Below are 25,548 nucleotides of genomic sequence, written 5' to 3'. Positions count from 1 at the left end.
TAATTAGATGCCGCCTAGCACGTAATTGTCGGCCCAGATCAGAGGCGATGCAGTCGGCACTGATCTGGGCCGACATTTACGTGCCGGGCAGCACCTAATTAATTAGCATGTTTATTTCAGCTTTTTCCTTAAAGATGTGCTGTGTGCCTCCTGGCTACTGCTGCGTTCTTCGCGGCAATGTATCGGGTCGGCGGCCCGGAGGGTGGGGGCCACTGCACCACCCAACCTGCGACGACTCAGTCTAACACACCATCATCCGTGTGCTCCGTGCTTTCCCAATTCCGCTAAGTGATACTACACTGTACATACATTATTTCTACTTTATATAGGCTGTGTATTTATCATATCATTCCTGCTTTTACTATATGTTACTGTTATTTTAGGTTTTAAGAGTTATTCGGCATGATTTGGTAGGTTATTTTTGGGTCTGCGAAAGCTCACAAAATTTTCCTATATAAATAAATGGTAACTGCTCTTCGCTTTATGACATTTCGGCTTACGAACCGTTTCATAGGAACGCTCTACCTTCGGATGGTGGGGGAAACCTGTAACACTATTCTTTGCATTTCTGATCAAATGCTAAATGCATTTCATTGGCTTTGTATCTGTACTCGGCACAATGACAATAAAGTTGAATCTAATCTAATCTAATTTCTTCTTTCAGTTAGTCCTGACGAAGGGTCTCGGCCCAAAACGTCGACTGTACCTCTTCCTATAGATGCTGCCTGGCCTGCTGTGTTCTACCACCATTTTGTGCGTGTTGCTTGAATTTCCAGCATCTGAAGATTATCTCGTGTCAACATTTACGTGCACATTTAGACTGGCTTAACTGGAATGGGCCTTTTATTTTTCTTTTCTTTATCTGTTAACTGTTTGTTAAAGTCAAAATATTGGTAAATATATTCCCTTTGTGATTTTATGCCGGTATATAATCTGTTATATTTCTGGCAAGTGATAACTTTGCATGGGACAGTATTTACAGAGCATTCACTACAATCAATGTTCCTTAATCAAAACATCCTAGCTTTCCTGTTTGGTTGAACCCAAATCATACTGACTCCACACGTGCTGCTTATGGAAGGAGGCCTTCTCACCAGTGAGTCACATGGCTGTCAGCAGAGTTAGCTCTGGTGAGAGGGTTACATAGGAGATTGGTGATGAAACATATCAACCCCTGCCTAAGAAGCGACTTGGATCTGCTTCAATTTGCCTACAGGCAAATTCAACAGCAGATGCCATCTCAATGGCTCTCCATTCAACCCTGGAACATCCAGACAGCAAAGATGCATAATATCAGGATGTTGCTTATCGACAACAGCTCGGCATTCAATACCATCATCCCTCAAAACTAATCAATAAGCTTCAAGAACTTGGCCTCAATACTTCCTTGTGCAATTGAATCCATGATTTTCTCACTTGTAGACCCCAATCAAGTCAGAGTGTGGAGCAGGTGTTGGCAACAATATGTCCTCCTCAATCTTTATCAGCACAAGTGCACCAGAAGGCCATATGCTTAGCTCCCTGCTCCAGTCGCTTTACACTTATGACTGTGAGGCTAAGCACAGCTTCAATGCCATATTCAAGTTTGCTGACGAAACCACTGTCATACATCGAATCAAAAGTGGTGATGAATCAGCATACAAGAAAGTCTGGCTTAGTGGCGCCACAACAACAACCTCTTACTCAATGTCAGCAAGACCAAGGAGCTGATTATTGATCAGGAAGAGGAAACCACAGGTCCATGTGCCTGACCTTATCAGAGGTGGAGAGGGTCAGAAACTTTAAATTCCTTGGTAAGTGCAATTACGAAGAAAGCACAGCAACACCTCTACTTCCTCAGCAGTTTGCGAAGATTCAGCATGACACCTAAAACTTTAACAAACTCTAAAGATGTGTGGTGGAGAGTATATTGACTGGCTGCATCACAGCCTGGTATGGAAACACCAATGCTCTTGAACGGAAAATCCTACAAAATGTAGTGGACACAGTTCAGTCCATCTCGGGTAAAGCCCTCCCCACCATTGAGCACTTCTTTACGAAACGTTGTCACAGGAAAGCAGCATCCATCATCAGGAACCACACCACCCAGGTCACTGCTGCCATCAGGAAGGTGGTACAGGAGCCTCAGGATTCACACCACCAGGTTCAGGAACAGTTACTACCCCTCAACCATCAGGCTCTTGAACCAGAGGGGATAACCTCACTCAACTTCACTTACCCCATCATTGAACTGTTCCCTCAACCCACAAACTCACTTTCGAGGACTCTTCATTTCATGTTCTCAATAGTTATCACATATTTATTTATTATTATTGCTTTCTTTTTGTATCTGCATAGTTTGTTGCCTTTCGCATTCTGGTTGAACATCCAAGTTGGTGTGGTCTATCATTGATTCTATTGTGGTTATTATCCCATTGTAGATTTATTGAGTATTCCTGCAAGCTCAGGGTATATGGTGACGTATATGTAGTTTAATAATAATTTAACTCTGAACTTTAACAAACTTCTAGAGCTTTGTAGAGATTCCTCCAAAGTTACAAAAAGCATTCCAGATAGTTACAAACAACGTTCCCACTAAGCTGTGCGTCCTCACATTATTTGCTACTGGCACACAAAGGAAATTAAACTGCGCACAAAAGGTTGTCGCCCTCTAACTCATTGGCATGTTAAGTATATTTCACGATAGAACACAATCACATTTCCGTCTCCAGTTTCTGATCCAGACATTGCTGACAATGTGGAGTTTGCAATGATTTGTCTGCAGATTTTAGAACTGGTTTATTTATACTGTTTTATTGAAGAAATTATCGATTCACTATGTCAAATTCCAAAGAAGCAGAGGGCGTGAAGCGCAAAAGAACTGCTAGTTCATTTACAGTGGAATGGCTTAATGAAACAGAAGAAGCTGTTGCACCGAAAGCTCATGAGGTCAGGAAAATGCAGCTAGGAGAAATATTTATGTACAACATAGAAACTGGTGTTACTGTGAGTATTGTCATGATGCAAAAGTTGATGGAGAATTTGCAAGTGGAAAGAAGTGGAGTGATAGCTGGAAACTTAACTTTTCAAAGCATCATTTAGCAAGCAAATCACATATGGATGGTGTGCAAAATCTCCAGTGAGAAAACGCGCTGCAAAACCTGCTAAGTATGTTTTGTGAGAGTGCCAATAAACGAGAGCGAAAACGAACAAACCTAGAGGAGATCGAAGTTCGTGTTGACAGTGTTTAGCTACTGTTTAAAATGAATACCTCTATACATAAAATTCAGTGCGCACATGTTGTCACTGGGCAAAAAATTGCACAGCGCAAGATTTTTGTGCCACTGGTCATTACAAATTAGACGGAACATTGGTTACAACTCTTTGTCAGGAACAGGCCAAGGCCTCACTTATCACGAGCGCCTGCCATGCTTTCACTGAACTTCTCAGGGCAAGAACAAACCCAGCACAAAAGAAGTAAGAACAAAAACACTGATTAATGGTGAAGCCCTAAGCTAACAAAACCCTGAATACCTTCATCATTCAAAAATAGAAGTTATTGTACACTCGAAACTTTTCGTATTTAATATGTTAAACATACACTTGCAACATTTCAAAGTGCTGGAAAACAAAGTTAAGTGTAAATTAAACCCCTCACAACTGGACTTCTCCATTAACGGTAATAGTTATGTATTTCCTGTGCTATTCAACCTGCATGGGAAGCCTATACTAGAGTCTCGTGAAGAAACAAAGCCAAAGAGCAAAGTACAGCTTTGCAATTCCAGAGATCAATTGGAAGTGCGTAGAATCCCACAGGATGGTGGCAGGTCGTTGAGGGGAGGCACCAACATTCCCATGCAGAATTCAGGTTAGGATTGGATTCATAAACTTTCAGGTAATTTTACAATTACAGTGGTTAATCAGAGTAGCCACTGGTTTGCGACAACTTTTAAAGAACAAAAACTAATTGAGAAAACTGGGATTCCCTTCGTTTAGTTGGTATAATATTGCCACTTAATTGGGACAGAAGATTGTTGCCAAAAAGTTTCCAACTAGTGACAGAGCACGTGTACTTGCGTTGCCGTTACACAGTACACTGTAGTTAGAGTTGCAGCAGTTGCATTGTGCTTGTGTTATGTTGTTCAACTGGGCCGATGGACGCCGAATTAAAAAGTAGTATTTTCTAACACTACTTCGTGCAGGAAGACAATAGCATAGGTTGTATGTGCCTGTGTTTGAAAAGCAGTGATTTTTGACACTGATAATTAGCGAGAAATAGCAATAAGACAATTCAGTACAGCTGTATTCGGGCTTGAAGATGCCAGAAATGACCAGGAGTGAAAATGAAATGATTTCACGACTTCAACAAGATAAAAACTACGAAGAATTTGAAGATTTTGACAAACACCTTGAATATTACAGTGAAAATGAAGATTTGGAAGATGAAATTGTTAAAAGGATTGTATGGAGGAAGTCCACTATCTGAATGAAATGTCTGCGCTGATTTTGTTCATTTACGGTCAATCAAAAGAACATGGCATCGTAGACACTGGATGAATCCCTCCATCAATAACTACAAGCTGAGCACCCTTTATCCAAAAAGCTTGGGGCAAAAGCGTTTCGAATATCTGATTTTTTTTTGGGGGGATTTTAGAATATTTGCATTCATACAATGAGATACCTTAGCGATGGGACCAAAGTCTAAACACAAAATTACATTACGTACACCGTTTATGCATATACCTAAAGGTAGGTATCACTACCTCAGCTGCCCAGGTGGGCAGTCAGTGGCTGTTTGATATTGCCATCATTCCCAACTCTGAATTTATGTGCTACCAGTAACCAGTCTTTGTCTTACACTTGTTCATCACACACATAAACTTAACAGTAAAAGTGATTACATACCATTAATATGATGAAAATACAGTGAGTAAGATAAGCAGCACAGCAGCATCGGGAGAATACCTGAATCAATTGTTGAACAACACACGACAGGCTCTCAGTCTCCATCTACCATGCTGTGCTTTTATTAAAAGCTTGCAGTATACTGTATTTGCATTTTACTCTTTTGAGGTTTTATGTAAGCAACAAAAGATTGAAAGGTTGAAAAGGGGTATGTGAGGTCACTTTTCAGAACTGTCTGTGGGGTGCAGAGACCTGCGCATTGCTAGGAACCTTCCATTAATGGCATCATGTCAGCATTCAAAAAATTTTCCAGTTTTGGATTTTCGGATAGGGGGTGCTCAATGTGTATTAGAAACAATACACAGTTTTATAGTACTGTAGTAGTATTGGAAATTGGGGCAGCCGCTTAATTGTACTGGTGCTAATGTGTTCCAATTAACTCCACTGTATGCATAGCCTTTAAATACATATTAATAAACAAAACAAAATTAAAATGAAAATCACCGCCTACCTGGATATTTTCGCTTGAACGAAGTCACGCCTAGGTATTCACTAACTTGTTCCTGCAGCATATAATACTCTCCTGTATCATCACCTGGCCATTTATACTCCGTCAACATCTCTGCTGGAAAATAGGTTGAGCTGAGAAGAAAAGTTATTTTAAACTTTCTCCAGTACAGTTGAATTTTATAGTTTAAACAGCTAATGTTCTAATAGGTCCAATTGGAAATGACATGGTACAAATTGGCGAACAACATCTCTTCAATGAGATTACGACAACAATAAATTTATTTACAGTACTGTGCAAAAGTTATAGGCACATATATAAAGCTAGGGTGCCCAAGACTTTTGCACAGTACTGTGTTTGTCAACGTGGAGCGGGGAGCAAGTTTGTAAATCTGGCAGGAGTTAAGGACGTTGGGAAAGACAAGGATGGAGCACCGTAGGAGGAGTGTGGGACAGGTGGTGAAGAAGTGATCAGGGGCAAGGTCATCTGATTCCAAACAATTGGTTTATTGATCATTACAGAATGTCTCTTTGGTGCTTCCTGCTCCCTCCACTCTCCCTTCTCCTGTTCCCAACTATGATTCTCCTCTCTCTATCCCCTTCCCACTCTCAGTCCACAATAGCGACCCATATCGGAATCAGCTTTATCATCACTCACATATGTCATGACTATTTTTTATTGCAGCAGCAGTACAGTGCAATACATAAAATTACTTAAGTACTGTGCAAAATTCTTAAGGCACCCTAACTATATATACGTGCCTAAGACTTTAGCACAGTAGGGTATATTGCACCTTCAAAGTTGCAAGGGGCTTTGCAGGGAGCATTGTCAAATAGAATTTCAGCATCAAGACAAATAGCCAAAAGGTTTGGTTGAAATGGGAGGTTTTAAAGAAATATTCAACAATGAAACCTAAAGAGACAGGCAGAAAACGAGCCCAGTTCTTGGGATTTGAAATCTGAAGATGTAGATGACAACAGTGGAGCGATAAGGATCAGAGAACTCAAGATGCATGAATGCTAGTGTGCAGAGATGTTGGAAACCTGGAGAAAACAGCACAGAAAACAACATCTAAGTACAGAGATAACAAGACAGAAATGAAGTCCTTGTATATGAAGGGCCCAAAGTGTTGCTGATGACCCCTATCACCCATCCCACAATCTCTTTGATCCATTACCACCAGGAAGGAGGTACAGAAGCATCAGGACTAGGACTGTCAGACTGGGTAACAGCTTTTCCCTCAGGCCAGGAGACCAATGAATACCCTGTCACCATCGAGGTCTTGTCACACGGACAGCGAGCTGTTTATTGTGCTGCACACTACACACACTTCGAATTACATTTTATTAACTTATTTGTGGTAATATTTTGTTTTATCTGCTGTGTGTAATATACGTTTTGTGGGTGCACTGTGGTCTGGAGGAACAATGTTTCGTTTGTCTAAATATGTACAGTATTGTGCAAAAGTCTTTGGCACCTTAGCTCTATATATGAGCCTAAGACCTTTGCATAGTACTGCATAGTCAGAGGACAATAAACTTCAACTTGATTTATTGGGACATAATTATGTTAGACAATCTGTGCAAATATTAACATGCAGATTTTTTCTAAAAGGTGCAGAAATGACACAATTCTCTACCTGAAGTCTTGAGTGGTGTCGCTGCTTTTTGAGCTGTCTCCAGATCCCATGCGTCGGCGCTTGGCAGCCTGACTTGTAGCGTCATCATTTGAAGTCTCCTCAGCATCTTCCTAGAACAATGAACAAGAATATTAAACACTGTACAAGATCAATCACTTTTGGGTAAATCTTTTCATGACATTCATAAGTGACCTCTTATCCAAACATTTGGTCACCTATCTATTTTCTGCATATATCTTCGGTTATTCATTCCCATTCCACACACAGTGGCCTTTCACCCCTTGCTCCACAACGTCCTCATCAAGAACCTATACACACAAAATGCTGGAGGAACTCAGCCAATCAGGCAGCATCGATGGAGGGGAATAAACAGTCATCGCTTTGAGCTGGGACCCTTCATCAGGCCTGAAACATTGACTGTTTAGTCCTTTCCATAGATGCTGCCTGATCTGCTGAATCTGCTGGGTTTGGTCCCCTTTGGGTGCAAGGCATATGTTTGAAACATCTCTCAGTCAGATTTCATTCCCAGCAGTGTATTGATGTGGCTCTTAATATCGTCAGTAATCTATATAATTCTCCTAAATCTGCTGCCAACCTCTGACACAGTTGATCACAGCAATCTCCAGTAACAGCTTCCGTATATCATTCAGCTAAAGATACACTCACCCAATTCCATTCTCATATCAGGTATCAGATTTCTGAATGGTGTGTGAACCCATGAACATGCCCTCTTTTGCACTATTTATTATTGTAATTTATATCTGCGCTGTACTGCTGTCACAAAACGGCAAATTTCATTACTTCTGCCAGTGATTCTGATAACGTCACAATGGCAGCTTTTCCTCCACCTCCTGCCTACACGCTACATCTTGGTGAAACCCTTCCTTCCCCTTCCATATCAGCAATAACTCTCAGGGGACGGAGCACCCCCACTCCATCTGCCAAGAGCAGAATCTTCCAGTGACCAACTACTTTAATTCCTATCCCCAGTCCCGTCCTGACATGTCGCTCCATGACCTCCTCTTTTGCCACGATGAGGCCACCCTCAGGGTGGAGGAGCAACACCTCATACTCTGTCTGGGTAGCCTCCAACCTGATGGATTCAACAATTTCTCCTTCTGGTAAAAAAAAATCTCTCCCCCTTCCCTCTTTTTCTATGGCCCACTTTGGCCTCCCCCAGATGCCCCTCCTTCTTCCATTTCCCCCATGGTCCACTCTTCTCTCCTATCAGATTCTTTCTTCTCCAGCCCTTTATCTTTCCCACCCACCACCTTCACCATTTTACTCTGCTGTCTTCCTCCTTCCCTTCCAGCCTTGAATAAGGGTCTCGGCCAAAACGTCGACTGTTTATTAATTTTTCGTAGATGCTGCCTGACCTGCTGAGCTCCTCCAGCCTTTTTTAATGTGTGGCTCTCTGCTCTATCTCAACGCCACCTTTCTGGGCCTCTCCAGTTCTGGACCAGCAGGCGATTTCTCCAATAAATATGCTGCAAACTTCATTCACTAGTTATTGTGTAATGGTTAGCATTGTAATGGTTACCATTGTGTAATGGTTGGCACAGTGACCATGAGGTTTCTCCCTGGTGCTCTGGTTTCCTCACACGTCCCTAAGATGTACTGATTAGGGTTAGAGAGTTGTGGGCATGCTATGTTGGCGCCAGAAGTGCGTCAAAGCTATCCCCAGCACAATGTTTGCTGATTGGATTTGATGCAAACAATGCATTTCACTGCAAGTTTCAATGTACATTTGACAAATAAAGCTAATCTCGAAGAGATCCCCACCCCCTAACTGCCGAATTCTGTAGGACTTGATGAAAAGTTTTAATGCGACACAGCAGCAATTCCCTTCCTCGCACAAATGCTGCCTGGCCCACTGACTTCCTCCAGCATAAAGTTTCTCGCTCCAGATTCCAGCAACTGCTGTCTTACAGGATGTTGCGCTACTGGAAGACACGAAAGAGGTCAGTGACATGAAGCATAAGTGGGAAGAAAAGGAATTAAACACACAAGAAATGGTAGAAGCTGAAAGCTGGAGTGAGAAGCAAGATGCCAGTTGAACTCAGCATCGGGTAGCACTTTGGAAGGAAACGGACAATTGAGGGAAAGAATTGTTCTGATTCTAATGAGAAAACTGAGGAAGACAAGTCAAGGAACAGTGTCAAGAATAACACACACAAGATGCCAGCGGAACTCAGCAGGTCAGGCAGCATCTCTGGGAAGGAATTAACTGCTGACATTTTGCGCTGAGACCCTTCACCAGGACTGGAAAGGAAAGGGGAGAAGCCAGAATAAGGAGGTTGGGGTTGGGGGGGGGTGGAGGGAAGGAGTACAAGCTGACGGGTAAGTCCAGCCTGGGGGAGGGGGGGTGAAGAAGATCAAGGAGAGCCTGAGAGGGGAGAGGTGGAAGAGGTAAAGACTCTTACTTTACTTCTTCCACCAATCACCTCCCAGCTTTTCACTCACTTCCAGTAAGAACGGAAGAGGCACTATGACTGGAGTGCTTTAACTTGGCTTCCCTACTTATATTCTAAGGTTTGGTAAATAAAGTAGTTGTATGCTCTGAATTGCGTTATTATCTACCTGTCCTATGAGTACGAGCTCCAACGTTCCTCTGTTCTCAACACTTGGTAGTTTCCTCTTATTTATCATGCATCTTCATAATTTGTTTTCTCCCTCCAAGTGCATCACTGGCTGCAGGGAAGGGAATTGCCTACCATTTGGCATTTTCCTGCCTAGCCAGCTAGTTGACAATGTATTGCAGCTCTCAGTTTTCTTTGCTCGCTCTCAAATTTTTGGTTTTTAACTAGTTTTAACTTCTTACATTACATACTCTTCGGCCCACCATGTTGTGTTGACCTTTTAACCCACTCTAAGATCAATCTAACCTTTCCCTCCTACATAGCCCTCCATTTTTCTTTCATCCACTTGCTTCTCTGAGAGCTTCTTAAATGTCCCAAATGTACCTGCCTCTAACAGCACCCCTGGCAGGGCATTCCACACACCCAACCCTCTCTGTGTAAAATACGTTCCTCTGAAATCCGCACCACCCCCCCCTTCTCAAATCAGTCAAAAGTTAGGCCCTGTCATCTCCTATAATACAGTCGAAATCACTGATAAACATTTCTTAAAAAATAAATTGTGTCAGATAGTCTTACCCTATCAAAGTTATTTCTTGTGATCTACCCATCCCTTCCCACCTTCTCTGCTACCTCAAACTAACTTGTTTACTCTCTTTCCCAGTTCTGATGAAGGTTTCATAAACTATTTCTCTCTCCACAGATGTCTCTGGACTTGCGGCGTGTCTCCAGTATTTCTGTCTTTGTTACAACCCATAACCATTGTACCATTATCTCCCAATTACTGGTTTCATTGCTTTCGCCAATACTTATTCCTTTTCAACATTTCCAAAACGTTGTTACACTGCCGTTTGTGGGAGCTTGCTCGGCCCAACAATGCTATCACAATGCCAAGAGTGATAAGACTCAAAGTACTTAACTGGCTATAAAGTGCTTTAGTTAATCCTGATGGCACTACAGTATATAAATGCAGGTCCTATTCAGGAGGTGTTAATACATAGACGTGGTTGATCTGGTGACTGGAATCCTCCTCTTTCTTTTTTACGAAACAAAAATTATAGAAACTGGAAATACAGAGAATGCCAGGAGCCCGTTGCAAATCATTTGGTGGGAGATATGATGAAGTTTCAGGCCAGTGACCTTTCACGTTTCACCGGACTGTCAGAAACTCTTTGGAATTATGCCGCTCGCGTCACTTGCAGGCGGATTCGTTGAGCCGTAAACTCAAAATCAATCCATCCCTTCGCTCGGGAGAGAGCGGGTGGGCAGGCGCCTAGCAACCCGAGGTTAAAGCCCCGGCCGCCAGGAATCCGCACCGAAGGATGGGGAAAGCAAAGGGAACCCGGCTCCCTTTTCCTGGACACTCACCCTGCTGGACCGCGCTCCCGGAGTTGCCGGGTTGCTATCGCACAGGCGGCTCGATGATACCACAGTAGCCATTTTAACTGAAGCGTTTTTCCTGGCTAGTGGGCCGACCATAAGCGTTCCCTTAGACGCCGAAGCCGAAAATCTCGGCCAGCGCCATGGTCGGCCCACCAGATGCTGTTACTTGATGTGTTTCCATCCCTCGGGTCCAAAACAGATCATTGTCTGCGGAATAATCTTGGGCTTGGAGTGAAGAAGGGGGTCAGACCAAATGCAAAATATCTTCACGAAGATGTATTTATAAGAGTGAAGTTGTTAGCATTAAGTAAAATATCGAGATTGCTTTAGCCTTCCAATTCCAGTCTGTTCATTATTAGCGTTGGTTTATTATTCACATGTACCAAGATAGACTGATCATCAAATCCTTACACAGCGCATTGAGCGAGACTAAAGTAAAATGGTAAAAGCTACTGAAACAGTGCAGAGCAAGTAAACGATAAAGTGTAAGATCATAAAGAGGTAGATTATGAGGCCAAGAGTCTGTCGGAGAGTATAAATACTCCACTCAAGAGCCTGACAGTGGGATAGAAGCTGTTCTTGAGCCCAGTGGAACATACTTCAGATGTTTGTATCTTCTGCCCGATGAGAGAGGGGGGAAGAGAGAACGGCCTGGTTAGGTTGGATCTTTGATTATGTTGGGTGCTTTACTGAGGCAATGAAATGTACATCATCGGGAAGGCAATCTGCTGCAATTACACACTGTAAGGTGATGCTTTAGAAACAAGCATTTGGCCATCTGCCTTAACACGGGTACAAATGACATTTTTATAATCTTGCTATGAAGCACCTAAAGGCATTTCGCGATTAAAGATGTAAGTAGCTTTTGTTGGATTCCTTCGTGGCAGCCTGATTCATGGCTGTTGGTCAGAACACATACACCTAGCTAGTGAAAAACTTTCTTTTACATGTCCTCCATACAAGTCATTTCAAAACTACATACATCCAGATAGTACGTGGGAAAAGCAGTTCTGCATTCTGTTGGAGCTTTTCCTTTGAATTAGCATCATGTGCTGATGTGATGAAATGTCTGTATAATGGAGGGCCTGGGTGCAAAACATCGTCTGTTTATTCCCCTCCACAGATGCTGCCTGACCGACATGCTGAGATCCACCAGCATTTTGTGTGTGTTACTTTAGATTTCCAGCATCCGCTGAATTTCCTGTGTAAAAGTCTTTTCACTTTACCCGGGTACAAATGGCAATAATAAACCAATTGAGCATTAGCAAATTCAAAATATCCTGTTACAGTTCCCATTACTGAGAAAATGCAGTGCAGGTAGACAATAAGCTGCAACAGCCATATGGAGGGAGACTGTGGTCAAAAGTTTATTATTGTGGTTTTCATTCAATAGTCAATTGAAGCTGTTTTTGAGCCTGGTGGCACGTGCCTTTTGTCTTCTTCTTGATAAGAGAGAACGTCCAGGGTGGGAGAGCTCTTTCACTATGTTAGGCAGTGGCAATTGTAGACAGAGTCCCGCGTGATGAGACCGGTTTCTGTGATGAACTGAGCTGTGTCCACAATTCTCTGTCTGCCTGGTAATCTCTTCCTGTATCAGACCTTGGAATCAAGCATCCAATATGACAGAGTATGTGAATAATGTGGCCTGGCCAGCTGAGTGGAACTAGGGCCTCAGCATTGAGGATGTGAGTCTGGGAAAGGATGCTAACATCAGTCCCTTCTGTGGATTGGAGGCTTTTACAGAGAGAAAATTCTTGGTATTTTAAGGTTAATACTTTTATCTAGTCCAGATCTCAAAAGTATGTAGGAGGATAGAGATCTGTACTTCCCAATAGCCATCAAGTTTTGAGCTTTGCTTGGGAACTAGATCTTCCAGCGGCCCATTCCTCATACAGCCAGCAGTTATGCACCACGTTGAATGTGACAATGAATTTCATTATTAATGTCTGTCTTTGCTGAGGGATAGCTTCAGAGATACTGCAGGTGGCTCACATTTTGCAGTCTGGAGGGATTTTTTTTATTGTTGGACAGTGATTTTGTACCACAGGGACATGTTGGTAGAGAACTGTTGTTTTGTGGATATTATTTCAAATATTTTAGATTACTAGCATACGAATTTGGAATATTAGGCTAGCAAAACAGTCACTGTTCTTGAAATGAAAATTTGCAGTATTTAGAGATTGATGAAAAATAAAGTTGAAAATATACCAATTGATTATCACTATAAAAAGTATTTGTACAGACTCCACAGATGCTGACCTCCTCCCACAACCTGCTCAGCAAGCTTTGCTGCTGAAGTGACTGAAGTCCCTGTGAGGAACATAAAACCTCTGGATGACAGAAACATCATTTGAAAATTTCCTGCCAAAATTACACTGGAAGATTTGGAAATCTCTAGATAAAGTCTATTCCATTCCATTAATAATTCTGCTTCATCCACTGATTTATTGATCATACTTCAGACGGAAAAAGAAACTTTTACCAATGGGAGATGTCAATAGTCAGAGCAGATACTTAAAGTAGTTGGAAGCAAAAATTCCAAGCGTCACTGCTGGCTATTAATTAACACACAATTAGAAAATTTGCTGAAACAGTATCAATAGAGATTGGATAAACACATTAAGGAAAACTGCAGGATAACGGAAAATGATATGGGTTTGATTCTAATTGGCATGTCCCTTAAACAAGTCAATAGACATCGCAGACGCAATGGGCCAGATGATATGGAGGCTCCAATGTGCAGGACTGAAAGCGGCTGCAGGGGTGTCGATCCAAAATGATAGGAGAAGACGAGGGGTCCTATCATTTTGGATCTCCCCTCCCCCTCCCACTTTCAAATCTCTTACTAGCTCTTCTTTCAGTTAGTCCTGACGAAGGGTTTCGACCTGAAACGTCGACTGTACTTCTTCCTAGAGATGCTGTCTGGCCTGCTGCATTCACCAGCAACTTTGATGTGTGTTGCTTGAATTTCCAGCATCTGCAGAACTCCTCGTGTCACTGCTAATGTAATTGTCTTTCTGAAGAAGCAGTGTTTGGGTTATGGTTAGAGATAATAGGTGCTTTGGAATGTGAGCCATCCAATGAAGGGAGTGTGTTTTCATGTTGTGTGCCTGACAGTGGGGTGAGCTGGATTTTTTGTTTGGCGGGAAATGAAGGGAGAAGACGCCAGAGAGAGGAGGTCGCTGGACTCGACCAGGAGCGGGGCCATAATCCGGCGAAGCCCGGGGCGATCAAAGGAGGATTGGTGAAGGGGAAACTGAGCTCCAACTTGTGCACATTAGCCTGTTTCATTAAAATGGGCCCTTTTCTTCTTTTTGTTTTTACTTTCTCTTTACTAACTTTAGTCAAATTAAGAATTATAAAGCTAAATAATTCAATTGTATGCAGTGTACTGTCTGTTATCTCGCGGTACTCATTTGCAACAGGGTAGCAAATCATGCAGCATCCACACAAATGGGGTTTCAGGAAGGGCTCGCATCTCAATTTCACATCTTTGGTGGGGCCAGAGATCATCTTCCCTAGACTTACGCAGGCGACACAACCAGAGTGTTTCAGAGTGTTTTTGTAACTTGCAATAATTTTTTGTGCTGTACATTGTGCAGCTGCTGCAGACCGAGACATTTCACAATATGCATAACTGAAAATAAACCAGAATCTGATTTTCTTGCACTGTATGGTTTTTAAAACAAGCTAGACCATTGGAAACAGAACTAAGTACCTACTGGAAAACAGCCAATGTGATTCTCTTCTTTAAAAGGTGAAGATGGAAGGCAGGGATCTCTAGGTCAGTTAGTTTAACATATATTGTTGGCAAGATGCTTGAGTCAATAATCAAGAGGATATAACTAATCTTATGAAAGCTGAATGAAATGAAACATAGTCAACCTGATTTATGAAAGGGAAATCACGTTTGACAAATTTGTTCAAGTTGTTTCTGGATGTAACAGAGAGTTGAAATACGAGAGCTGGTAAAGATAGTAAATTTAGGGTCCAGAGGAGGTTCATGAGAATAATTCTGGGAATGTAAGGGTTAACATGTGAGGAGCATTTGATGGCTCTTAGCCTGTACATGTTGGAGTTTAGAAGAATGGTGGGGGGGGGGCAGAAATCACATTGAAACCCATGAAATATTGAAAAGACTAGATAGAGTGGACGTGGAGAGTATGTTTCCTGTACTGGGGGAGTTTAAGACCAGAGGGAAAAGCCTCAGACTAGAAGGTTAGAAGAGATGTGGAGGAATTGCTTTAGCCAGAGCCAGAATTCATTGCCACAGACAGCCGTGGCAGCCAGGTTATTGGCTATATTTAAAGTGGAGTTTGATAGGCTCTTGATTATTAAAGATATCAAAAGTTACAGGGAGAAGGCAAGAAAAATGGCATTGAGAGGAACAATAAATCAGCCATGATAGAATGGCAGAGCAAACTCAATGCCTTGAATGGCCTAATTCTGCTCTGATATCTCATGATCTAATTCATAAAATGTTTGCAGGCAAGTCCAATAATCTAAGCAGAATTTTTATCTTTATTGCAAAGGGTATGGAGTTTAAGAACAGGGAGGTTTTGTCACAGTTGTACAGAACAGAGTGTTGGTGAGGCCATATCTGTGAACAGTTCGCTTCTCCTCATGAAGGAGCATCCAGTAGCATTAGAAGCATTCCAGATTAGCTCCTTGAATGAAAGGATTGTTCTGTCAAGAGAGGCTAGACATTTTTAAAAATCACAGTGTGGCATGGGTAGACAGTAATTTTTTGGAGCTTAGAAAAAGGAGAGGTGCTCTTATTTGAACTTGCATGATCCCAAGAGTCTTGTGAGAATAAATATTGACTTAATTTCACTAGTAGGAGAATTGTGAACATGAGGAAGGTGTTCCAAAAAAGGGGATTGTGATTTAAAACTGTTGTGAAAAAGTTCCTTCTCTCAGAGGGCAGTGAATTTCGGGAATTCCCTGCCCTGAGTTGGTGAAGACCAGATTATTATGTTATTTAAAATGGAAATAGATAAGTATTTGAAATAGACGTAGGAGTTGAGGATTATGGAGAACTAGTACAGAAGAGAGTACCTGGCTGAGTACTGAAGACCTGTACTGACCAACTGGCTCTGGCAATGTGTGGTACCCACCTCCTTCAGGCAGGCTTCAATCGTACCGGTGCCCAAGAGCTTGGTAACCTGCCTCAATGACGATCGCCCAGCGACACTTACATCCACAGTGATTCAGTGTCTTGACAGGCAGGTGATGAAGCTCCTGTCTGAATGCTGACTTAGATCCACTCCAATTCTCCTACCGAAGAAACAGGTCTACGGCAGATACTATCTCACTGGCTGTTCACACCACTCTGGAACATCTGTACAGCAAAGGTGCATACATCAGGATGCTCTTCATCAATTATAGCACCATCATCCCCTCAAATCTAATCAATAACCTCTGAGACCTGGGCCTCAGTACCTCCTTGTACAATTCGATCCTGGATTTCCTCACTTGTAGACCCCAGTCAGTTCAGATTGGCAAAAACATCTCCTCTACAATCTCCTACAGGAGCATCACAGGGATGTGTACAGCCCCCGGCTCTACTCGCTTTACACCTACAACTATGTAGCTACATACAGCTCCAACAACAATACAAATTTGTTTTTGACACCACTGTATCAAAGGGGGCGATGAATCAGCGTACAGGAGGGAGACTGAAAATATAGCTCAGTGGTGTAATAACAATGACCTCTCAATCAGTGTCAATAAGAGCAAGGTACTGATTGTAGACTTCAGGAGCGGGAAACCAGAGGTCCATGAGCCAGTAATCATTGGAGGAAAAGAGGTGGAGAGGGTCAGTAGCTTTAAATCCCTGGGTGTCACTACCTCAGAGGACTTGTACTGGACCCATTATTGAATATGATTGCAAAGAAAGCACCACAGCGCCTCTGCTTCCTCAGGAGTCTGTGGAGGTTCGGCATGTCATTGTAAACCTTGGCAAACTTCTATAGATGTGCAGTGGAAAGTGCGCTGACTGGCTGCATTACAGCCTGATATGGGAACATCGATGCCTCTGAGCAGAAAATCCTACAAAAGATAGTGGATTTGGTGCAGTGCATCATTGGTAAAACTCTCCCAACCATTGAGCACATCTACATGAAATGTTGCCACAGAAAAGCAGCATCCATCATCAAAGATCCTCACCACCCAGGCAATGTTCTTTTCCTCCTGTTGCCATCACGTAGAAGGTACAGGAGCCTCAGGACTTGCATCACCAGGCTCATGAAGTTACCACCCCTCAACCATCAGCTCTTCAACAAAAGGCAATAGGTACATTCATTTAAGGACTCTGTTATATTGTTTCAAACTCTTAACTATTGCAGTTCATTTATATCGACATTTGTGCAGTTTGCTTAAAGTTTATAGTTCCTGATGTTTACAGTTACTGTTCTATATATTTGCTAAGTATGCCCACAGAAAAAGAATCTCAGGATTGTATGTGGTGACATGTATGTTCTCTGATAATAAATTTTACTTTGAACTTTGAAAAGAAGTTATAAACATATGAAATGTCATGGCAGGCTTCTTGAATTAGGAAAAACTATTTACTTCACATTGATTTGTGATATTATTGCTAACTAATGATAATTTAAAATTATGTAAACTTATTTGCACACAAAGCATGTACTTAGACAATAGACAATAGGTGCAGGAGTAGGCCATTTGGCCCTTCGAGCCAGCACCGCCATTCACTGTGATCATGGCTGATCATCCACAATCAGTATCCAGTTCCTGCCTTATCCCCGTACTTGATACTTATTAAAACTGAAAGTGCAGATAAAATTTTGGATTAAGTGAAACAATTTTATACTCCACGCTTGCGTACTTTGTGAATTCTGGGTTTAATTTCTTCAACAAACTACAATATGCTTTTTAAAACGCTCTCTAAATTATGAAGTAAATGGTAAACATTATAGTAATGCTATCAAAATATACAGCATACACTATCCCTACTACAAAAGATGAAGTTGTTTGAAATTGGCTTTCACACCAGTTATCATATTCTGGATCCCAGAGAAATCTGGCGGCAATCTGTGGAATTAAAGTAAAATCTGTTAGAATGGCATATGCAATCATTTCAAACATGCAATACTGCATTCTGAATTAAACACCAAAAAAGAATAAAGAGCACAGGAGAACACGTTGATCATTGACTCTACTTGTTCTTTGAAGAACAATTCACTTGTTCAATTTCCCTCCCATCGTCAACCACCACCAAGCCCAGCATTTTTTGTATTAAATTTGTATCTGATTCCTTTTTAATTACACAATTGATTTTGCATCGATCTCACTTTCAGGTAGTTCATTCCAGATAATTTCTCACTCTATAAAATCTCTATCCTTGCACCACCCCCAGACTTCTTGCTTGAACTTCAAATCCATCGTCATTTACTTAATCTGTCCACTCAATTGAACAGCTTCTTCATATTTACCTGGTTAGTTTCGCACATCTCTACCAATCTTCACTAACCTTGTGTGCTCTAGATTTTCTTGTCTGTCCTAATAACTGATATCCCTTAACCGTAGAACCATTCTAGAAACTTTTTTCTGCAAGTTCCCTTGGTCCTTCATGTTACTTCTGTTGTGATCACATCAAGGATCAATACTGAATGTTCTGGCCTGAATTACACATCTGTAAGGAATCCATGATTTCATATGTTTACCCATCACTTTTGCAACCTAGCACCTTGAAGGATCTGAGCACATACACACCCAGGTTTCTCTCCTGCTGACAGTTTTTTTGTGCTTTCTGCCAAAATGTATCATTTCATACTCCCCAACATTAAATTTCATTTACCAATTTACCTGCTTGAATTCTGCAGTCTAATTTTTTTCAGTTCCCACACAAGCATTTTTGCTATTTTCAAATATAGTAATTTGCTCTGCATCCTAATCATCAACTCAAATCAAAACATAACAACTTGATTTTGGGGGAAAACTATGTCTAATCTCTTTTCAGTACTCAGTCCCGAGCCTTAGCTCTTCAGGTACAGATCCAGGCATTCTTTTCAAAATGTGGTGACAGATCCAGATCACACTAAACAAACATGATCAGCCTATTTAAAATAAGTATTCAAATAAATAAGTATATTTAAGTATTAAAATAAATACCTACTCTTAAATCTTAATTTTTTTAATTCTCCCGTGAAAACATCAGCTATTAGTTTATATCATTCAGGTGCCAATTATTTTGCCTTAGATTTTATGTCATCAGAAAGGGAAAGAGTCATTGCCTTGAAGTGTTTACTATAAAGGTCTTTATTTCTTAGTTTGTCCTTTTGGGGAAAAAGAAATAAAAATGAATATTGGCCTTTCTCCATTCTACCTTTTTATTAATTTTCAAAGGCCTTTCTCCATTCTAAACATGTTTTGTTCCTTAACGAATAAAATTCAGAGCAATTTTACTTTCTTCCTATCAAAGCAAAAATTAAGCATTTTCCTCACAGTGCATTTTTTAATGTTTGGCAAAGGAAGTGTGGCACTTGTTGCCAATAACATCGGCTAAACAGGCTGTAACTAATCAAACCTCCACTGCCCTTCTCAAATGCATTGTCATCAGATAACTTTTAAAAACCTAGACGGCTGTCACTTGACTACTCAATTCTTCTCCATTTTGGCACACTGATGCCCCATAAACATTAATTCATGTGATTTTGTTCCTTCTGTCTCTACACAATCCCACGTCCCATTGGTGCTTGTTAATCCCTATTGAAGTAAATTTTAATGTATTGGGAGATAAAATGTCTGAGCAGACTTGATGGGCCTAATGGCTCCCAAGCCCATATCTTGTGGTGTTTAAATTCCTTCATTAGCTCTGCAATTTTGCCTGCCGTAGAGCTAACAGAGCTCAGCATTCATCAACACACATCAAAGTTGCTGGTGAACGCAGCAGGCCAGGCAACATCTCTAGGAAGAGGTACAGTCGACGTTTCAGGCCAAGACCCTTCATCAGGACGAACTGAAGGAAGAGTTAGTAAGAGATTTGAAAGTGGGAGGGGGGAGGGGGAGATCCAAAATGATAGAAGAAGACAGGAGGGGGTGGGATGGAGCCGAGAGCTGGTCAGTTGATTGGCAAAAGGGATATGAGAGGATCATGGGACAGGAGGCCTAGGGAGAAAGAAAAGGGGGAGGGGGAAAAAGCCCAGAGGATGGGCAAGGGGTATAGTGAGAGGGACAGAGGGAGAAAAAGGAGAGAGAGAAAAAGAAAGTGTATATAAATAAATAACGGATGGGGTACGAGGGGGAGGTGGGGCATTAGCGGAAGTTTCAGAAGTCAATGTTCATGCCATCAGGTTGGAGGCTACCCAGACGGAATATAAGGTGATGTTCCTCCAACTTGAGTGAGGCTTCATCTTTACAGTAGAGGAGGCCGTGGATAGACATATCAGAATTTCCAGCATCTCCAGATTTCCTCGTGTCAGCATTCATCACTCTTTTCTCCAACACTGGTAGTTGTAACATCCACATTACTGGCATTGGGATCATTTTCCTCTTCTGCTATTTTCATATATTTGTAAATTGAAAAAGGAGGCCAGCATGAAGCTGAGTCCCAAAAGATGGAGACTTGTGGCCATAACTATCCTGTAATCATCATGCAACCAGAAGTTCCAGGATCATATCCTAACTCTTCCAGTAGCACAGGGCAGCCATTGTTGCCCCTAAGCTAACATCAAATTCCATGGCAGATCCTGTTTGAAATGGGAAAATTCATGGGTGTGATTCTCAAAGTTAGAAGGTGACTTTTGAATAATTTCAAACCAGGCAATATTGATCGGTTTCTGGTTTGAACAGAAAAGGGATGGATTACCAATGTGATTTCAGGATTATCAATACTCGTTATTCAGAGTGCTGCTAAGAGGGTTAAGCAATGGAAATATGTTTGTAATTATTGCTCCCTGAATTGTTGCAGCAATTCAAATGAACTAACAACAAATGCAATTGATTGTTATTGCAAACTAAATCCAGGAATACCAGTTTTAGCATGAAGCTATTCACGGCATTTCCTAACTGCTCTCAGGATGGAATGACACATGCTGGGGAGCACTTTTATTTTAGAATATTTAATCAAATTAAATTTAATCGAGGGATTTATATCCCTTTTCATCAACCCTAGAATTAAAATCTGCTTTATTTCAATTCATTAAATGTTTCTTTTAATTATCTAAACACACAATGATTAAGTGTAAGTTCTTAATAGCTAGAACACCATTAGTTTCACAGTATCCTTTATTTATGTAATCAATGCAAACACATGAAAAGTGGTTATGGGACAATACCCTTACCCAACTTTTCCCTGACTGGAAGAGAGGTTTTTGAAAATGCATGGCTGTAATTTTGTTGAAGTTTCATTCTGGGCTATAACTGTACAGAATTGTGCTATTCTTGGTGTAGATGTTAAACTTGAGGTGTGATTGCAAGATATCTTTTTGCAGAATTAGGGCAGAACCCTCAGCAGCATTTAACTATGCAGTATAACTTTCAACCATTTCTCTAAACTGCTACACAAAAACACATGTATAACATTTCAAATGGCTAATTAAAACCATGAAGTGCTACCACACTTTATCAGTTTCAAACTAAGGATCCCTAGCATGAAAAATTTGCCTTTTTCAGGACATATGACAGTGATATTAAACCTGAATTTGATTCCGATATCAGGGGAATCTAGAATATGGGGTTATGGGGTTAGCACAAGAAAGTGGTGTGGAGTAAAATGGCTGAGCAAGCATCTGAGAAGCAGCTTCCTTTCTAACACAGTAACACAGATAAAATAAACCTCACATTTTCTCTTTTCAAAATTATGCTATGGTTTACTTTACCTCCAAAAGTTCATCTAATCTCTTCTTGCAACTGCAGCAAAATCAAATTTCTTATCTGGAATTATTTTATAGGTATTAGCTAATTTTTGTTTAACCAGATGAGATTTCCCTATCAAAGGTTCTTTGAAAATGTCACCATCTTCTTTCAATTCATTCTTGTCAGTGTGGTCAACTTAAAGGATGGTGTCATGTAGCCTTCTCTTTAAGATCTTGTGAACTTTATTCAGAAAGAAAGTTGTTGGTAATTAGATTATCCAGCATTATATCTTGCCTATTGTTTAATTTTATTTAGAGATACGTAATGGAACAGGCCCTTCAAGCTGTGCCGCCAGACAGCCACCATTTAACCCCAGCCTAATCACAGGACAATTTACAATCACCGATTAACCTACTCACTGGTATGTCTTTGGAAAGTGGGAAGAAACCAGAGCACCTGGGGGAAATCCACGCATTCCACAAGCAGGACATTCAGACTCCTTTCAGATGACATTGGAATTGAACCCCGAACTCCAACCCCCCCACCCCCACCCCCCCAGCTGGAACAGCATTGTGCAGACTGCAATGCGACCATGACGCCCTGATATGCATTTATTATTCACATAAAGTACTTCGGTTATTGAAAATGGCTAATAATTGAGAGTGTTATAGAAAAATGTGTGAATATACGCTGAATTGCATTCAATTTAACACAATGCAAAGATTATTTTATACATGCATTGTAACAAGCCAAATTTGCTACTGACAAGAACAAATAATATGAGTGTCTACAGTGATTAACAGGGATATTCTACCTAGAGTACCTTTTAAATTCACAGTATATTACCTGTAGTTAACTGCCTTGTAAATGAAAAAATCTGAACAACAAGAGGAGGGCATGATGTGAGCCTATAGATCTGAGGTGTAGAGGTTTTGCTGGCTGCTCGCTGTGCAGAACCTACTCTCTCCTTGGCATTACATGGGCTGCAAAGAAAAGAGCCATCAGCTGCTGAGCAAGCCTTAAGATGGCTGTGGATCAAGAGGTGTGATACAAGCCAGGGACTGATCAACCCTGGCTGAGTCACCTGAGAGAGAGTCTCTGATGTTGAATGACCTGAAACACCGGATGACCTCAGCTTACATCACTGATGTGTCCCAGTGCGTTCGAGAATGTATCTCAGCATCAAATCAATATAAAGACACTGTTTTCTCCTTGTATATGAGAGAGATAGAGAGAGAGAGATAGAGAGAGAGAGACACACACACACCCAAACACACAAATGTGAGAATGAGTGGAGTTCACTCTATGTGGATTTAAAGCACAAATCTAAACGAAAGACTGAAACAACAAACTATCTGCAGGTTGAGCAGCATCTGTGAGGTGAAAGGAACTGACAACTTTTCAGGTGGAAATCCTGCATCAGGTCTTGAACTGGGTTTTGATCCAAAACATCAGCAGTTCCTCTCAGTACTGATTTGGGGGGGGGGGGGGGTCATTTTTTTGTTTAAAATTGTAACTGTTTACCAGCAGGAACATTAAAGAAATGGGAATAGACCCTTCAACCCCTTGTGCTTACTATCCCATTCATAAGATCATGGCAAACTTGTTTTAACCAGTGACAGTTTATAACACTAATCCCACATCCTGTGATTCCCTGAATATGCTAAACATCTGAGCCTTCATATCCCTCTAGCACAGGATTCAAAAGATTCTGTGCCCTACAAGTGGAAAAGTTCCTTCTCATTCCAGTCCAGAATGGCTGACCACTTATTCTGAGACTTGAGACAAATATAACACCTGTGAGAGAAGGCTATTCTGATTGACAGTGAAAAATTAATCAGCAGTGGAAAACTGGTGCTCACAATGAGCATACTGGCTCAATAAATGAGGGAAGCATGGAGACAAGGCAGTGAGACACAAAGGCACTTGCTCCAGTTTCCTCCCACATTCCAAAGGTTAGAATTAGAACAGGGGTTCCAAACCTGGGGTCCACTGACCCCTTGCTTAATGGTATTGGTCTACGGCATGAAAAAGATTGGGAACCCCTGGGTTAAAAAGTTGTGGGCATGTGATGTTGGTGCCAGAAACATGATAACACTTGCAAGCTGCCCCCTGTACATCCTTGGACTGTGCTGGGTCTTGAAGCAATCAATGCATTTTACTGTGAAAAGCAAAGCTGATCTTTCAGAGTACCCCAAGTTTCTCTAACAGTTAACGATCATCCGATCTGCTAATGTGTACTGTATTTGTGTTTACGTTGATACGGGACAGTGGTGCATGAGTCACAAAAAGATGAAGGTTTGGTGGCAGTATAGATTAAGGCAAAAGTTATGTGAAGGCACATCTGGGAATAAATCCAAAAATAGTATATCCCGAGATTATCCCCACTGAGAATGATATTCCAGAATCATGGAGAAGAATTCTAAAAAGTTAGGAAGTTAGAGTCCTCTTAGCTCAGAGCTAAGGAGATTTACATCAGTAATCGCTGACCTCCAGCCCTTTCCAAGGAAATAACCTTTCATTCAAAAGGCCTGGAACCCACTGCTTTAAAGGGTGAGGGAGGCAGATGCCACTCAAAGAAAAAAAACCACATACAGGTTCACATGATCTACAAAGCTACTAAATTGGGAGAAAAATAAACAAAAGTGTGTCACCAGCAGACACATGGTACTATAAGCATTTTCTTTGACTTTGAAACCTGGAATAAAACATTTGCAGTGGTAACCATGAAATTATGGATTGTTGCTGAATTTAAATCCTATAATTTCCTCCTCAGTGATTGTTCTCTTGCTGCAGTATTGAGAACCAGTTGTGAAATAAGCTGCCTGCACTCTCGTAATGAAATAATTAGAAATATTTCAATCAGAGGGTAGAGAATTCCCTGGAAACACTATACTAAGGACTGTAGTGATTCAAGGAAATAGATCAAGTGCTTCCATTAAGTATGGGCAATACAAGTTGGCCTTTCATTGACGCCCTTATCCAGAAAATGAATTAAAGACACAAATCTGCTAATCGACTCTTCATGGAGTGAAGCATGCCATCCCACCTCAGCATGACTTGTCTATAAATCAGATCCCTTTCCTCCTCCTACCACCAATACTGAACAGTACTACACTGAACCAGGGAACAAGTGGGCAGCCAATTCTGGCTTGAGAATACAGTAATTTTCAGCCCTCTCTGTGGGGGTGCCTACAACAAGAGGACAAAGGTTGAGCTGAGAAGAAAGAGGTTTCGAAGGGAACTGGGGCAATTGTTTTCTACACAGTGGGTGCCTGGACTCCAGAGGTAGAAAGCTGAAGGTTGAAAACCGAAGGGAGAAGCCCAAAGGAATCAGAGGGGCAGAGCTGAACGGAGAGGTCCAGAGGCAGCCTGTCTGAGGGTTGGAGGTATGTTGGGTGGGTGGAGGATGGAAATGTACTTTGTTGTGTTGTTTCTGCTGTACATTATGGGCATGTTTTGTTGGTGCCGGAATGTGTGGCAAACGCAGGCAGTCCGCCTTCAGCGCATTCTCAGGTGTGTTGGCCATGTACCATCCGGACATTTAAATAGCCACTGGAGGTTTACCTGAATCGGGATTAATTAATACAGCACCAGGTGCAGATACCAACACGCAGGTGTGACGGAGAGAGGTGGGGTATCACGTGACACAAAATCTATCCAATCCGATGAGCAAGTGGCCAACAGAAGGTGGGGTTCGAGATGATGGACAGCTGAGGGTCACGTGTTGTGGTCTC

At 41.5% G+C, this 25,548-nt stretch overlaps 1 protein-coding gene across 2 annotated transcripts in view; it reads right to left on the bottom strand.

Annotated features, from left to right (window-relative positions):
* LOC134350801 (PHD finger protein 10-like) overlaps positions 1-11,304 on the bottom strand; it is a 41,530-nt gene extending 30,226 nt beyond the window's left edge. For both annotated transcript variants that reach the window (XM_063056501.1, XM_063056502.1), the window contains exons 1-3: positions 10,976-11,304; positions 7,032-7,141; positions 5,396-5,526 (exon numbers count right to left, since the gene is read on the bottom strand). In XM_063056501.1, coding sequence (XP_062912571.1) covers positions 5,396-5,526; positions 7,032-7,141; positions 10,976-11,086 — 352 coding nt within the window. In that variant the 5' untranslated portion in view covers positions 11,087-11,304. The remainder of the gene's footprint in view (positions 1-5,395; positions 5,527-7,031; positions 7,142-10,975) is intronic.
* Between the last annotated feature and the right edge of the window lie 14,244 nt (positions 11,305-25,548).

Source organism: Mobula hypostoma, chromosome 8, assembly GCF_963921235.1.
Source record: "Mobula hypostoma chromosome 8, sMobHyp1.1, whole genome shotgun sequence".
Lineage (NCBI taxonomy): Eukaryota > Metazoa > Chordata > Chondrichthyes > Myliobatiformes > Myliobatidae > Mobula > Mobula hypostoma.
This window is presented reverse-complemented; position numbering and strand designations above follow the sequence as displayed.